We start from the raw sequence: 16,221 nt of genomic DNA on the forward strand, positions 1-16,221 counted from the left end.
ATAAATTCTCAGTGGGCAGCACAGGTGGCCTACTTTAGCTCCGTGTTGTAGTTATGTTATCATCAAAAATAGAAAAATATCAAAGCGAGACTGAAGTTTATGCATGCTTTGAATAAAAGGACGTTTTTAAGACCCACGGATACCCTGCCCTATTTCCCTAGGGTGTATTTATTTTCTACGAATAACTAATATAACAGTATATAACTCACTTTTTGATCCTTCCTTTGATGTAAATTGTGACAAGTATATAATGTTTATAATTCATATTTTTTACTGTAGACGTGCTAATGCTAACACCTACGTTTGCAAACAAATGACAGAGGCTGGGACAGGTATATATAAATAATACAGTGACTTTGTTGACACAAGCAGCACCAATTAGTAAGCGCATCTTATGCTAGCAATTCCGCTTCGCTGTGGGCTTTCATTAAGTTTTCTCTGCTGCTATGCTAAGCTGTAACTCGCCGCGGCGCGCCCACAGCACATTAGCAAGTGGTGCTCGATAAATTCTCAGCGGGCAGCACAGATGGCCTACTTTAGTTCCGTGTTGTAGTTATGTTATCATCAAAAATAGAAAAATATCAAAGCGAAACTGAAGTTTATGCATGCTTTGAATAAAAGGACGTTTTTAAGACCCACGGATACCCTGCCCTATTTCCCTAGCGTGTATTTATTTTCTACGAATAACTAATATAACAGAATATAACTCACTTTTTGATCCTTCCTTTGATGTAAATTGTGACATGTATATAATGTTTATAATTCATATTTTTTACTGTAGACGTGCTAATGCTAACACCTACGTTTGCAAACAAATGACAGAGGCTGCGACAGGTTTATACAAATAATACAGTGACTTTGTTGACACAAGCAGCACCAATTAGTAAGCACATCTTATGCTAGCAATTCCGCTTCGCTGTGGGCTTTCATTAAGTTTTCTCTGCTGCTATGCTAAGCTGTAACTCGCCGCGGCACGCGCACAGCACATTAGCAAGTGGTGCTCGATAAATTCTCAGCGGGCAGCACAGGTGGCCTACTTTAGTTCCGTGTTGTAGTTATGTTATCATCAAAAATAGAAAAATATCAAAGCGAGACTGAAGTTTATGCATGCTTTGAATAAAAGGACGTTTTTAAGACCCACGGATACCCTGCCCTATTTCCCTAGCGTGTATTTATTTTCTACGAATAACTAATATAACAGAATATAACTCACTTTTTGATCCTTCCTTTGATGTAAATTGTGACATGTATATAATGTTTATAATTCATATTTTTTACTGTAGACGTGCTAATGCTAACACCTACGTTTGCAAACAAATGACAGAGGCTGCGACAGGTTTATACAAATAATACAGTGACTTTGTTGACACAAGCAGCACCAATTAGTAAGCACATCTTATGCTAGCAATTCCGCTTCGCTGTGGGCTTTCATTAAGTTTTCTCTGCTGCTATGCTAAGCTGTAACTCGCCGCGGCACGCGCACAGCACATTAGCAAGTGGTGCTCGATAAATTCTCAGCGGGCAGCACAGGTGGCCTACTTTAGTTCCGTGTTGTAGTTATGTTATCATCAAAAATAGAAAAATATCAAAGCGAGACTGAAGTTTATGCATGCTTTGAATAAAAGGACGTTAATAGATTTTTAAGATAACAATATATAACTCACTTTTTGATCCTTCCTTTGATGTAAATTGCGACAAGTATATAACGTTTATAATTCATATTTTTTGAAGTAGGTGAACAGACTTTTCTAAGAAATAATGTATGTGTGAAATAAGTGAATCTCTTAATTGTTTGCACATTATTTTAAACATGAACGCATCAGTCTCCGATAAATTATGATATGAACTATGCAGACGGGAGCTTAAACTACCACAGCAGGAAGTACAAAGGTCATTGTAGCCCTTAAATGTTTGTAGTGAAACACTTTTTTATTAAATGGTTTACATGCAAAGCACCTCGTCGACGTAAAACAACAGCCTCGCTAACTGCATTCTCTCCACATGTAAAAGCCACAGATCCTCAACATGAAGAGTCGCCGTCACATAAACTTTGTTTCTGCTGCTTTGAGGGAAGGAAAAAAAATAATCAATCAGCCCGATTTATCTGCATATACACCAAGACATACTGTAGACGTGCTAATGCTAACACCTACGTTTGCAAACAAATGACAGAGGCTGGGACAGGTTTATAAAAATAATACAGTGTCTTTGTTGACACAAGCAGCACCAATTAGCAAGTCGAGACTTTCAGTTGTTGTAAAATCGTGGAATATGACGTGAAAACACACGGTTTAAGTGAGCAGACAGTTTTCATCACAGACACCACTTTCTTTAATCACCCAAAACACACACACGGTTGTTGGACTGTTTGACCCTCCTGTTTCCTGCTCTTCCCTCGTCCGCAGTGTTATCCTGTGTTGAAGAGTCTGAAGCAGCCAGCAGGTGGCATACGTCGCGAAGCTGTGTCCCCGTCACCGGCTCGCTCTCTCTGCTCCCAACGTGACCAAAAGTTTAAAGGTATCTTCTCTTTTTTTACGTTTTTTTTTTTTTACCCCCTTCTTAAATGTCAGTGCAGGGTTAGAGCAGCAGCAAAAGCAGCCAGACAGAATCCTGACAGCAGATCTGAGCGGTGGTGAAGAGGAGGAGGAGGAGTCGATCGTGTCTGTTTCGCTGCTGCCTCGCGTTCACGCGTCTTACATGAAGTCGTCCGAGTCGTTGCCGTCCTGCAAACGACAAAAACAGCGCGCATGACGTTAACTCAACTATCTAAGTAACAAGAAGAAAATTGTATGCACGTTCAGCTTCTTCCACTATTTATTAATTCTGAAATATTTTCACCCCCTTTAACTTGGGTTGCCATGGCACCAATCTGTGCAAGGCAGATTGCTTACCCATGAAACATCCACATTTTCAGTCTCTAACGCATCTAATTTTAGTGCTGATAAGCACTAAGAACAAAAAAGCTTCTTATGAGTGAATATTTTCGGGTTTATTTGCTCCATATAACACCAAGATCATTTTACGGACCAAAAAAGTACTCAATTCATGGAGAAAATCGTGGATAGATTAACCAATGATTAAAATAACAGTTGGTTGCAGCCCAAGTAACAACACCCCCATGGATTTTGGAGAATAACTAAATTTCAAAAGAAAACTTCACCTCATTTGTCTGCATCTTCTCACTCTGCATCAGTGACGTATAATTCCTAGATCAAGGAAAACAAAGCAAAGATTTAAAAGAAGATTCTCAAATGATTTGAAAGACAAAAGATCCAAAACACGGTGTACCTGAGGTCCTCCGTCTCTTTTCTCTGCTTCTGCTCCTCCTTCTCTTTCTTCTTCTGTTCTTGGAGCAGCGCTTTCTTCTCGTTCCTCTCCTCGCGGTCTCTCGACTCCTTCTCTGCCGCCAGGTCGGGGTAGCGTTCCTCTTTTGTTTTCTCCAAGCGGTTCACGATCTCGTTGACCTTCTTCTCCACGGCTACGAGCTTCACCTAAGGAGAGAGAAACACATGTGACGTTAGGACATCTGATTTAAGCATGACAATTACACTAAGATAAGTTATCTCATGAAAAAAAAGATGTACACTCCCGTTAAAAAAGTTTGGGATCACTTAGAAATGTCCTTATTTTTGAAGGAAAAGCACTTTTTTTCAATTAATCTAACATTAAATTAACCAGAAATACACTCTATACATTGTTATTGTGGTAAACGACTATTCTAGCTGCAAACGTCTGGTTTTTAATGGAATATGTACATAGGTGTATAGAGGCACATTACCAGTGTTCTAATGGTGCATTGTGTTTGCTAAAAGGCTATTGGACGATTAGAAAACCCTTGTGCAATGATGTTAGCACAGCTGAAAACAGTTTTGCTGCTTCTTTATTTGGAATATAAATCATTATTTCTAATCGTGTCAATGTCTTGACTATATTTTCTATTCATTTTGCAACTCTTTTGATGAATAAAAGTGTGACTTTTAATGGAAAACACAACAAAAATTGTATTGGTGACCGCTAACTTTTGAACTGTAGTGTATTTGAAGGTTTAACTAGTGGTCATTAGCGGATTTTTCAATTTGGACCATGTTTGTCTTATAAGAGTCTGACTATTCAAAAATAATGGTGTGAAAATGGCTACATTTACTAGACAGTTTGGTGAATTCTTACACCACTGGCAGATACTTGTATTTTTTCCCTGTTATTTCCTTTGATTTCACTTGTAAACACTGACCTCTTTCTGTCGAAAGAATCCGATCTGTCCGACGTCCATGTCTCCGGTTTTCTTCAGGTTGGCCCACGGCGTGTAAACCACGTTGATGTTGTTCATCTTACAGCCTGACGACAAAATAATGACGTTTAATGAACTAATCTTAAACACTTAATCCGGGCCATGTTTACGCTCATGTTCTGTAGCTAATGAGTGTGTGTGGATTTTTACCTTGGATGCTGTTGTTCTTCACCAGCTGTGCACAGTCTATCAGCACTTCTGGAGGAATAGCGTCTATGGTATGACCCTAGAAATCACACAGGCGTCAGGAATCAGTACTTTACAAGTTGTCATAATTCAGATTTGTTGTTAATCACAGTGTTGATCCGTTCACCTTTGGTAACCTCAAGTAAACGTGAGCCGAGGACAGTTTGTCCACATGAAACCTGCAGGTCAAGAGAAGAAAAGAAAGAAAAGCATAATTTATTTAGTTCATGTAAAAATAGTACAAGTAAGTGTGCTAATACTTGATGATGTACTGTATTATCATATTACACATATAGAAATTAGATTAGGACAAAGTAGGGCTGCAACTGACGATTATTTCCATTATTAATCTGTCGATTGTTTCCTTAAAATATCAGAGAACGTTGATGAGTGTTAACCAAACCTCAAAATGATTCAGTTTTAATATATTCTTTGTCATATGGAGCAAATAAACCAGAAAATATACACATTTAGGAAGCTGAAAAATACTTAATTATTGGGGGAAAAACACTCAAAACTATTGACAATTAATGTAGTAATCGAATACTTGTTTCCATCCCTATTACAAAGTACAAAATAGTAATAGAATAAGCACTTAAAAAGCTATAGAACAGGAATATTTTAGTATATGAGAAAGCATTTAAACATTATTATTATTATTATTATAAACTAATAATACAATGTGAAACGTTCAAGATAGATGTATACACTTATTTTTATTGTACAAGTTTTAGATATTGTTATAAAAAAATGTATTTATATAAACAGAAGTAGAACACTTACATTTTCATCTTCTGATTGTTGCATTTTATTTTTAACAAACCTTTTATTTCCTGCATTTTTGTATGCGTAAACAATGTCTGGGACCTTTGAGCAAACATGTACTCATACATGAGAGTCTTTGTTGTGTATTTGAGTCACTTTGGTCACTTTTAATGATTAATAAAAGTGTGTAAAACCTCACCAGATATCTTCAGGCCACCCATACTTTATTAGATCTTCATCTGTTGACACAAACAACAGGCGTTCATCACACGTTAGACCGTGCAGCTCACAATAAACACTGGTTTTGCAGGAAAATTAAGATTAAATGATCACGTAAACTGATCTAAATATAATAATAGTCACAGAGCATGATCAGTAACTGTGTAATAATGCTAACAGCCTTACTTTCATACTTGTCCTTCCCCATGTAGATTGTATACGGAGTCGCCACCACTGACAGAAGAAAGAAACACCGTGATTGACATTAACAAGCACGAAAGTCGCTAAAAACAACATTAAAAAAAAGTGACATTTAACAATAAATAAACTTATAACCCACAGCTTTGATGGGAGGCAGGCTAACCAGGCTACATGCTAACATCACTGCTAACTCTGTGGCTGCACTCACCGGCACTCGTGAAGTAAAACACCATTTTACGTGGATTAAAACTCGCCAATCAAAGATTAATCGATGTCTAAAAGTCTTGAATTAAACACACCGAGCACCAAACACCGAGAAAATTTCGGGTCAGTTCTGAGGCGATAGTTCGTTGTTATCTGTCACTTTTCGCATGTAAATGGTTGACCCAGGAAGTAAAAACAGGCCTTCAGAATAAAAGTTGCGCCATGCCAGAGTAAGGGCTTGACAAGAAAGAAAGAACCAAATATTGCAAAACATACAAATAATTATTTAGATTATAATAAATGAAAAGTAAAATGAAATAAAATATGAAATAAAAAACATTATCAATGTGATAAGAACTTGTTTTGGATTCCTAGAAGAAATGTTACAATTTAAATGTCAAGTTGTGTTTTAATTTAATTATTTTTTCTTTAAAATACATTTTTTCTGAATTAATGGGATTATTTATGGAAATATTATGAATCTATACTCATGTCCTTATTGTTCTATTAATGGTTTCAACATATTATGCACTGTGAATAAACTATTTGTTGTCGTTTATATTTCAATTAAATTTAAATTTACAATTTTTTAAAATATTAACTTTTTATTTATTTATTGCAAAATCATTTGAAATAAGTCTGAACGTTGCCAAGTACCCCATAAACAGTTGTGGGCTTTTACTTTGAAGGCCATGAAAGTAAGACCTCTGACGTGTTGTTCCTGTTTCCGGGGAGCTCGCGCGGGGTGTTCAAAATACGAAGGAGAGAAACGCGGGCAACAGAAGCAGTAGAGACGGCGCAAAATTTGATTTTACTCAACTTTTATCGCTTTATGCTCCTCGACAGAAAGGCAGTCGGTAAGTAAATCAACACCGGGTTTACCGAAATGTTTTCGGCTTTAATCGACCAAAGGTACATTGCGTATTTCGTTCGTAAAGTGTCGTATTTACTTTGAAGTCGTGTTCAGTAACGCATCGTCTGATCACGCGAGCTGTAAAACAGTCGAATATCACAATACGCGTATAAATAGTGAAGCTAATGTTGTGTTGAGGTGGTTGTTAGCCGTTGTCGACGCACTAGCTAGTTTCTATTGAGGACCGAAGTCGCTTGTGTGTTAGCTAAACGTCCCGCCATTTGTGCTATTATTCGCCGTGTTTGTGTTAAATAAGCGCTGCATAAGTCATCGCTCGCGTCGAGTGTGTTCACATTTCTGCTCAAATAAACGTGAGTTTAATCGTCGGTTTATGCTTTTAAGTCAAATTAATTGTATCATACTATGTCAATGACGTGTTAGAGGTCACCTTAGGATATAGCTTTGGCAGTGTTATCTGTTCACTGGTAGACAGGTTCACCAAATCCCTGCAGAAAATCAGCTAATTTAGCCGAAAAACACAAAAATAATCTATAAACTGCATTTCTATCCGTGAGGCTTCATGACGTCAAAACGCAAGGTTTATGATGCTAATCTTCGGCTGCTGTGATCATTAGCTAAATATTAGATTTCACTTTGTACCATAGAAAGTCCATGTCACATTTATTTCTACTACTGTTGTTTTGCTGTCTTTTTGGAAAATGCAGTGATCAACAACTTGATGATCACTTATTTAAAATAGTAATGTTAATTTAGGATTGCATGTGTTTCCGTAAAACTAGCATTGCAGTGAGTTACGATGTGTTTTCCTGCTGATATGTTATGTTTCTGCATTAACAAAGAGAACAACATATACGTGTAATAATGTTTATTTAATCCACTAAATGAAATGTATTGTCTTTCTTATTTGTTTGATAATGTTGTTCTGTGTTCAGCTGTGCTGTTTGTTGACATGATGCCCACGACCAGGAAGAGAAAGCTCACCTCTGTGGACTCTGACAGGTGGGATTGAATATTGTCTGTGTTTCATTTTACACCGTCGATGCTGTGTTTTTATTCGTTTTATGAACGCTGCATCTCAGAGCTTCTTCAGTGCCGCTTTGCTCACTTTAATTCCTTGGAGATTGAGCAATATTTTGCAGAACCTGACAGACTTGAATATATCTACAATACCCCCAAAGTGCTTTTTACGATGCTGTTAAACTTATCAGGGGGAAAACGGCCTGATTTATTTATTGTCGTGTGTCAACACCTAACTCTAAATTCTTAAATGTAGAAAACTAAATAAAATGGAGGTTGTGCTGTGTTTTGTGGCAGTCGCCCGTCCAAGAAGGAGCTGAGAGAGATGTCCCCCGTGAAGAGAAGGTCCCCGAGGAAGCTGCCGCAGTCTCCTGTTCGTAAGAAGCTGAACAAGAAGAACTTTCCTTCACCACAGAAATCCCCGCTGAGACCAGCAGGTACGGTGTTGACTTTGAATGATTTAACCTCTAATGTTGATTCATTTTAAATCTGTATTTATTTGCTCCTTTTCTAGGTTCTCCTGCCAAATCACCCCGCAAACCTTCCTTCAGACAGACCATGGTTACGAGCTCCTTCTACGGCAAACAGAAGCTCGTCTACCTCACTCCACTGGAGAGGAAGGCCATTAAGGAGTCTCTGCCTCCTGCTCCTCCTCCTCCTCCAGCTCTCCCATCACCTCCCTCTCAGCCGATAAAACGGCAAAGGAAGAATAAGAAGAACGTCAAAGGAGGCAATAAGCCGAGGAAAGTTTCTGTGGGACCGAGAACCGCGACGGGGGCGGGGATCAAAAGCTACGTGACATCTACGAAGAAGATCACGCTTCCGAAACTTAATCTAAGGTTTGTAAAGTCAGATTTTTTTGTCAAATTTTGGATGACGTTCTATGCGATTACTTTTTTGTAAAATTTTGGGCAAAATTTTTTTGAATTTTGGACGACATACCATACAATTACTTTTTTGTCAAATTTTGAACACAATTAAAAAATATGTATTTTGTAAAATTTTGGATGACATGATATACTACGACTTTTTTTTTCAAATTTTGGACAAAATTAAAAAAATTATATTTTGTCAAATTTTGGACGACATACTATATACTATGACTTTTTTTGTCAAATTTTGGACAGAATTTTTTTTGGCAAAACAATTTCATATTTTGGACGACAAACTATAGTATGACTTTTTTTGACAAATTTTGGACAAAATTAGAAAATATATACATTTTGTCACATTTTGGACGACATACTATACTATGACTTTTTGTCCAATTTTGGACAATTTTTTTTTGCAAAAAATTGTCAAATTTTAGAAGACATACTATACTATGGCATTTTTGTCAAGTTTTGGACAAAAAAACTTCAAATTTTGGAAGACATACTATACTATGCCATTGTCAAATTTTGGACAAAAATTTTATTAAAAAAACTATCAAATGTTGGACAACGTGACTTTTGTTCAATTTCTGAACAAAAAAATGGTCTCACTATACTTTTTGGATATAATTTTTCACCACTTTTTTGTCACTTTGCATTATTTCACTCCACAGTGTCACGACCAAACCTGCAACAACAACATCTGCTCCAGCTGCCGATGCTGCTGATGCTCCTTCTCTCACCACGGTCACAAAACCTGCGTCCGACTCTAAGAAAGCCATCACCATCGCCTTCAGCAGCCTGAAGCCCAAACCCAAGATCTTCGTTGGGGCTGCGTTCTTCGGTACAGGGAAGAAACCCAAGTCCATGTACAAGAAATCTGCACCAAAGTCCTCCACCAAACCAGCCTCGGTGCAGCAGAAGAGTCGAGCAGCGCCTCCTCAGACCAAGAGCGAGACAACGATGGTGACAACGGCGCAGCAGCAGCAGCAGCAGCAGCAGCAGGTGATGAAGCAACAACAGAAAACACCCGAAAAAGTGAGTAGACACGTGTCTGTATATTTATTATGTATTTATTTTGTCATGTGAGTGTAAATCTGACGTGGTGTTTATCCTCGTTGTTTCCTGCAGACTGTCGTTGAGCCGCTCGAACCAGAAGAGCAGCAGCTCGTCACCAAACAGAGACCCAGGTTCGATCTGTCCGACTGGATCGAAGAGCCTGAAACTCCTCAGACTTTAAGGTACTTTTAAAACCTCCATTTAAAACAGAAACAAAACATTCCAGAAAGTCACTGATCATCTTCTGACCTTCTCGTCTCAGCTCGCCTAAAGCTCTGAGGGAGAAATACGGGATTAACAAGGAGCTGAACATCGTGTTGACGAGGAGTCCGACACCAAGTCCATCATCTGCAGCCTCGCTCATCAACTCACAGGTGAACTTTATGTTTGTTTACATTTTCACTTTCATTTAAACCACATAAAACTGTAACACAATTAAATTAGTCCTGGCTTAACTTCACCTGCTGCTGTTAATCTTTACATTGTAGTGTGTGGTTTTAAATATGACAAAAATAATCTAAAAGATAAAAGATAATATTAGTTGAGACAAGTGTCATCTTCCGATTACGGTCTTGGGCTTTTAAATCAAATCTTATTTTAATTATTTTCATAATGGATTAATCTGAAGATTATTTTCTTAATCAATCAAGTAGTTTTTTATCCATAGTTGTGTGGCTGTGCTTCCATAGTTTTTAATAAGAAATAAAAATTGTACCATTAGGTCTTTGTTGATTATCACGTGACTTCAAATAAGTAATAACAAACAAACTAACAAAATAATTCTAATGTTTCAAAGGGAAATGTTGATGATCTCAAACGTTTTATTTGTCCATGATCTAAAATCAATGATTTCTTTGTTTGTATCGTTTGTACGACACTTTTTAAAAACAGTGTTTTTAAATGTTCCGTAAATAAAAGATTAAACTCTGACTTTTTTGTCAAATTTTGGACACATTTTTATTTTCAATTTTTTTGATCAACATACTATACTATTGCCTTTTTGTCAAAATTTGGAGACATTTTTTCCCCCAAAATACTTTGTCAAATTTTGGACAACAAACTATTGTATGACTTTTTTAGTAAATTTTACGACAAAAATTTTTCCCCCACATTTTTTTGTCAAATTTTGGACAACATACGATACTATTACTTTTTTTGTCAAATTTTGGACACATTTTTATTTTCAATTTTTTTTGTAAAATGTTGGACAACATACTATATACTATGACTTTTTTTTGTCAAATGTTGGACCAAAAATTTTCCCCAATTTTTTTTGTCAAATTTTGGACAACATACTATATACTATGACTTTTGTCAAATTTTGGACCAAAAATTTTTCCCAATTTTTTTTTGTCAAATTTGACAACATACTATATACTATGACTTTTTTGTCAAATTTTGGACAACATACTATACCATGACATTTTTGTCAAGTTTTTGACCAAAACATTTTATGACTTTTGATCACTTATTTTCTGCATGTTTTTCAGGACTCTCCTCAGACAGACAGAGGCTCTGAGTCTGTCTTTGACCTGAGTGACACCAGTCCCAACAGCGCCACCTTCAGCCCACAGCCCAAAAGTAATCACACAAAATTCCAAAACAACAATATTGACACAAAAAGAGACATTTTAGACGATTAATTAATTTTTTATTTATTTATTTAGAGACTACCGCGGTGTATCCCATTTTTAGCTCCGCCTCCAAAAGGTAAAAACATTTCACGATCAAGAGTTTATATCACATTTTTACGTAATTTTTTTTATATATATATATATATATATATATAGAAAAGGAAAATCATGGACAACACTGATGAACCTTTGCTCCACAGGTTAAAGAAAGCAGCTGTGCAGCCTCCCGTGTCCTGCAGCACCCCCTCTGGCCCCATCTCGTCACTGCAGGTGGCGTCTTCCTCCAAAGAACGCAGTGTTCGTAAGAAGAGAGAGAAGCAGGACGACGACCAGCTCATCATCGTATGTTCTACTTTCATATTTGTCTTGTTGTAAAAGACAAAAAAGCACAATGTTTTATTTTTCATTATTTGTCTCAAATTCAAATTTTTTGTTAAATCAGGATGCAGGTCAGAAGCGTTTCGGAGCGACCACGTGCGGCTCGTGTGGGATGATCTACAGCGCCGAAAATCCCGAGGATAATTTCCAGCACACGCAGTTTCACCAGAGATTCATCGACTCCATCAAGTTTGTGGTAAAAATTAAACCTTTTCTTCTTTTCTGTCTCCCTGAGTTTAAGATTATAAGTTCTTTTGTTGATTTTTGAATGAACGAGAAATTTAAATTCACATTGGTGCAAATTTTTTAATTAATGTTTTTGATCATTTTGACTTTTTATTTGGTAGTTTCTACTTTTTATTTGATCATTTTGACTTTTGATTTGGTAGTTTCTACTTTTTATTTGATCATTTTGACTTTATGTGATAATTTTTTACTTTATTTGATCATTTTGACTTTTTGATGTTTTTTAATTTTTATTTGATAATTTTGACTTTTCTTATTTAGTATTTTGAACTTTATTTGATCATTTTGACTTTTTGATAGTTTTGACTTTTTATTTTACAATTTTTACTTTATTTGGTCATTTGTACTTTTTTGTTTTGACCTTTTATCTGGTTATTTTGACTTTTTTTTACTTGATAATTTTGACTTTATTTAATCATTTTTACTTTATTTGATAAATTTCTCTTTTTGATAGTTTTGACTTTTTATTTGATAAATTTGACTTTATGGGATCATTTTTACTGTATTTGATAATTTTTCTTTTTGATAGTTTTGACTTTTTATTTAATAATTTTTACTTTTTTTGATAAATTTTACTTTTTGATAGTTTTGAATTTTTATTTGAGTAGTTTGACTTTTTATCTAATAGTTTTAACTTTGTGTGGTTATTTCAATCATTTTATATGACATTTAAAAAGCTGAAAATTAGAAAAAAATGTTTTAATAAGTAAAAAGAAAACCCACAAAATGAACAGATTTTGGCTCTAAACTGCAGCATCTTCTCTCTCTGTTGTTTCCAGGGCTGGAAGAAGGAGCGATTGGTGTCCGAGTTCTGGGATGGAAAAATTCTCCTGGTCATGCCGGATGATCCCAAATATGCTGTTAAAAAGGTGTGTGTGCGTGTGCGTGTGTGATCCCACCATATTATATTTTGACAGTCCGTTCCTATTTTAAATCTTGTTTTTCGTGTGTGTGTGTGTGATCAGGCGGAGGACGTGCGTCACGTGGCAGACAGTGAGCTTGGTTTCCAGCAGTTGACTCTGAGCAGACCCTCTCAGGCAAAGACTTACCTGTTCATCAACACAGAGAGGATGGTGGTGGGATGTCTGGTCGCTGAGCCCATACGTCAGGTGACACATTTACTTTATCTTTTGCACCTTTAACCTTTGTGTTTCTTTCAAAACTTTTCAACTTTTCAAAAAAAATTGTCAAATCTTGGATGACATAGTATAGTATTACGTTTTGGTCACATTTTGGGCGAAAAAATGTTTTCCCAAAAAATTGTCACATTTTGGACGACATAGTATAGTATGACGTTTTTGTCAAATTTTTGACCAAAATATTTTTTTCTAAGAAAAATTCAGATTTTGGACGAAATGGTGTAGTATGATTTTTTTTTTGTGAAATTTTGGACCAAAAAAATTTTCCCAAAGAATTTTTCAGATTTTGGACGAAATAGTGTAGTAAGACATTTCGCTCGACGACATAGTATAGTATGACGTTTTTGTCAAATTTTGGACCAAAACTTTTTTCTTCAAAAAAATTGTCAGTTTTTGTACGAAATAGTGTAGTTTGACATTGAGGTCGACGACATAGTATAGTTTGACATTTTGGTCACATTTTGTGCTAAAACATTTTTTTTTTTTTCAAAAAAATTGTCAAATTTTGGACATATATAGTATGACATTTCTGTCAAATTTTGGACCAAAATATTTTTTTCTAAGAAAAATTCAGATTTTGGACGAAATGGTGTAGTATGATTTTTTTGTGTGAAAGTTTGGACCAAAAAAATTTTGCCAAAGAATTTTTCAGATTTTGGACGAAATAGTGTAGTAAGACATTTCGCTCGACGACATAGTATAGTATGACGTTTTTGTCAAATTTTGGACCAAAACTTTTTTCTTCAAAAAAATTGTCAGTTTTTGTACGAAATAGTGTAGTTTGACATTGAGGTCGACGACATAGTATAGTATGACATTTTGGTCATATTTTGTGCTAAAACATTTTTTTTTTTTTCAAAAAAATTGTCACATTTTGGACATATATAGTATGACATTTCTGTCAAATTTTGGACCAAAATTTTTTTCCCACCAAAAATTGTCAAATTTTAAACAAATTTATTTCTTAGTCTGCCTCTTTGGGGGGGAAGCGTTTGTTTGTATACAGCAGCAGTGTCGGGGTGGACAGAGAATGTTTTTTGGTCTTTTTTTGAACGGTAGAATTGAGTTTGTTTTTCCTCTTCTTTTCTTCCAGGCTTTCAGAGTCCTGGATCAGCCGGACGGACACAAGGACATGACCAGGGACGACTTCATGGAGCGACACCGCGCCTGGTGCTGCTCCACCGTCCCTGAACCGGCCGTGTGCGGGATCAGCCGGATCTGGGTCTTCAGCTTGGCCAGGAGACAGGGAATCGCAACACGCATGCTGGACACAGTCAGGTACGAGGTGTCCCAGAAGTTTGCTCTCACTCTTAGCGGAAAAAAACAAACTGATTTTAACTTTTAAAATCAGTTTGCTGATTTTATTTTCACACACAATTAAAAGGAGCACCATGTGACTTGGACATCCTTTTAAAACACGGTATTTTCCCTTTTTTGTTGTGTAGGAGCTCCTTCACGTACGGCAGTCACCTGACCAAGCAGGAGATCGCCTTCTCTGACCCGACGCCCGACGGCAAAGTGTTCGCAACCAAGTACTGCGACACGCCGACGTTTCTCGTTTACAACTTCATCGCGTGAGAGTTCAGAAGAATTTAGAAGTGTTCAGCCTGGTTAAATATAATTATTTTTATTTTTATTTTTATTTTTTTTAACTCCTCATCAGGCATGTGGTTAAAAAGTGTTTTTCATATGCAAACAAAGCAGTAACTGAGGTGTGTTATTAATCCTGGTATCATCAGTATTTATACTCCGTGAATGTTGTTTATTAGCGGCACGTTCAGATGTTTATATTGAGCTCGATATTTCAACATTTTCATGTGGTTTGCTGCTGTTCACTGTATATGTTCAGATTGTTGTTTTTTTGACACCAGCTCAGGGTTTTCTGGGAGCTTTTAGAAGGAAGAATGTTCAAAGGCAGTCAGTTTTTCAGTGTTGAGGAGGATTTTGCTTTGTAAATAGATTTTAATAAACATGTTGCCTTTGTTTTATAAACCTTGTGTCTTTACAGTTTTTTTCTAAATTCCTGCGTCACAGTGAGGTGTAGTAAGGGATTGAAATATGGGCTAAAATGACTAAAGATAGCACTTAATGCACACTTTTTGAGAACCAATGCACTATACTATGTAGTACGTCATACGAGACCATGTCTCCAAAATGTGACCATTTTTGGAGAAAAAAAGATTTGGCCCAAATTGGACAAAAACGACATACTATATACTATGTCGTCCAAAATCTGACATATTTTTTGAAAAAACGTTTTTTTGGTCCAAAACTTGACAAAAACGTCACACTATACTATGTAGTATGTCATACTATACCATGTCTCCAAAATGTGACCATTTTTGGAGAAAAAAAGATTTGGCCCAAATTGGACAAAAATGACATACTATACTATGTCGTCCAAAATCTGACATATTTTTTGAAAACGTTTTTTTGGTCCAAAACTTGACAAAAACATCACACTATACAATGTCTCCAAAATGTGACCATTTTTGGAGAAAAAAAGATTTGGCCCAAATTGGACAAAAACGACATACTATACTATGTCGTCCAAAATCTGACAATTTTTTGAAAAACTTTTTTTTGGTCCAAAGCTTGACAAAAACGTCACACTATACTATGTAGTATGTCATACTATACCATGTCTCCAAAATGTGACCATTTGTGGAGAAAAAAAGATTTGGCCCAAATTGGACAAAAACGACATGCTATATATACTATGTCGTCCAAAATCTGACAATTTTTTGAAAAACGTTTTTTTGGTCCAAAACTTGACAAAAAACGTCACACTATACTATGTAGTACGTCATACTATACCATGTCTCCAAAATGTGACCATTTTTGGAGAAAAAAGAGATTTGGCCCAAATTGGACAAAAACGACATACTATACTATGTCGTCCAAAATCTGACAATTTTTTGAATAACGTTTCTTTGGTCCAAAACTTGACAAAAACGTCACACTATACCATCTAGTACGTCATACTATACCATGTCTCCAAAATGTGACCATTTTTTGAGAAAAAAAGATTTGGCCCAAAATGGACAAAAACGACATACTATACTATGTCGTCCAAAATTTGTCAATTTTTTTGAAAACGTTTTTTTGGTCCAAAACTGATCAAAAACGTCACACTATA

At 36.1% G+C, this 16,221-nt stretch overlaps 2 protein-coding genes across 2 annotated transcripts; one reads left to right on the forward strand and one right to left on the reverse strand.

Annotated features, from left to right (window-relative positions):
* Positions 1-1,990: 1,990 nt before the first annotated feature.
* Positions 1,991-6,033, reverse strand: ccdc25 (coiled-coil domain containing 25). The gene is made up of 9 exons (XM_083899124.1): positions 5,868-6,033; positions 5,645-5,692; positions 5,439-5,478; positions 4,602-4,653; positions 4,439-4,514; positions 4,232-4,335; positions 3,289-3,491; positions 3,161-3,206; positions 1,991-2,723 (listed from the first exon to the last, which is right to left on the reverse strand). Exons 1-9 carry the CDS (start codon positions 5,890-5,892, stop codon positions 2,694-2,696), a joined length of 624 nt encoding a protein of 207 aa, XP_083755250.1. The 5' UTR covers positions 5,893-6,033; the 3' UTR covers positions 1,991-2,693.
* Positions 6,034-7,686: 1,653 nt separating this feature from the next.
* On the forward strand, positions 7,687-14,660 carry esco2 (establishment of sister chromatid cohesion N-acetyltransferase 2; the record flags this gene model as incomplete). The annotated part of the gene is made up of 14 exons (XM_083898616.1): positions 7,687-7,736; positions 8,052-8,191; positions 8,269-8,593; positions 9,301-9,592; positions 9,758-9,867; positions 9,948-10,059; positions 11,176-11,266; positions 11,353-11,395; positions 11,520-11,661; positions 11,762-11,893; positions 12,723-12,812; positions 12,909-13,052; positions 14,176-14,360; positions 14,528-14,660. 14 exons carry the CDS (start codon positions 7,687-7,689, stop codon positions 14,658-14,660), a joined length of 1,989 nt encoding a protein of 662 aa, XP_083754742.1.
* Between the last annotated feature and the right edge of the window lie 1,561 nt (positions 14,661-16,221).

The sequence above is a fragment of the Microchirus variegatus genome (assembly GCF_963457635.1).
Source record: "Microchirus variegatus genome assembly, chromosome: 12".
In the NCBI taxonomy this organism is placed as follows: Eukaryota; Metazoa; Chordata; class Actinopteri; order Pleuronectiformes; family Soleidae; genus Microchirus; species Microchirus variegatus.

Coding starts and splice junctions, on each gene's coding strand:
- ccdc25 (XM_083899124.1), bottom strand. CDS start 5,892: ATGGTGTTTTACTTCACGAGTGCCG. Junction 5,693..5,867: donor GTTTTACTTCACGAGTGCCG/GTGAGTGCAGCC, acceptor TTCTTCTGTCAG/TGGTGGCGACTCCGTATACA. Junction 3,207..3,288: donor AAAGAGACGGAGGACCTCAG/GTACACCGTGTT, acceptor TCCTTGATCTAG/GAATTATACGTCACTGATGC.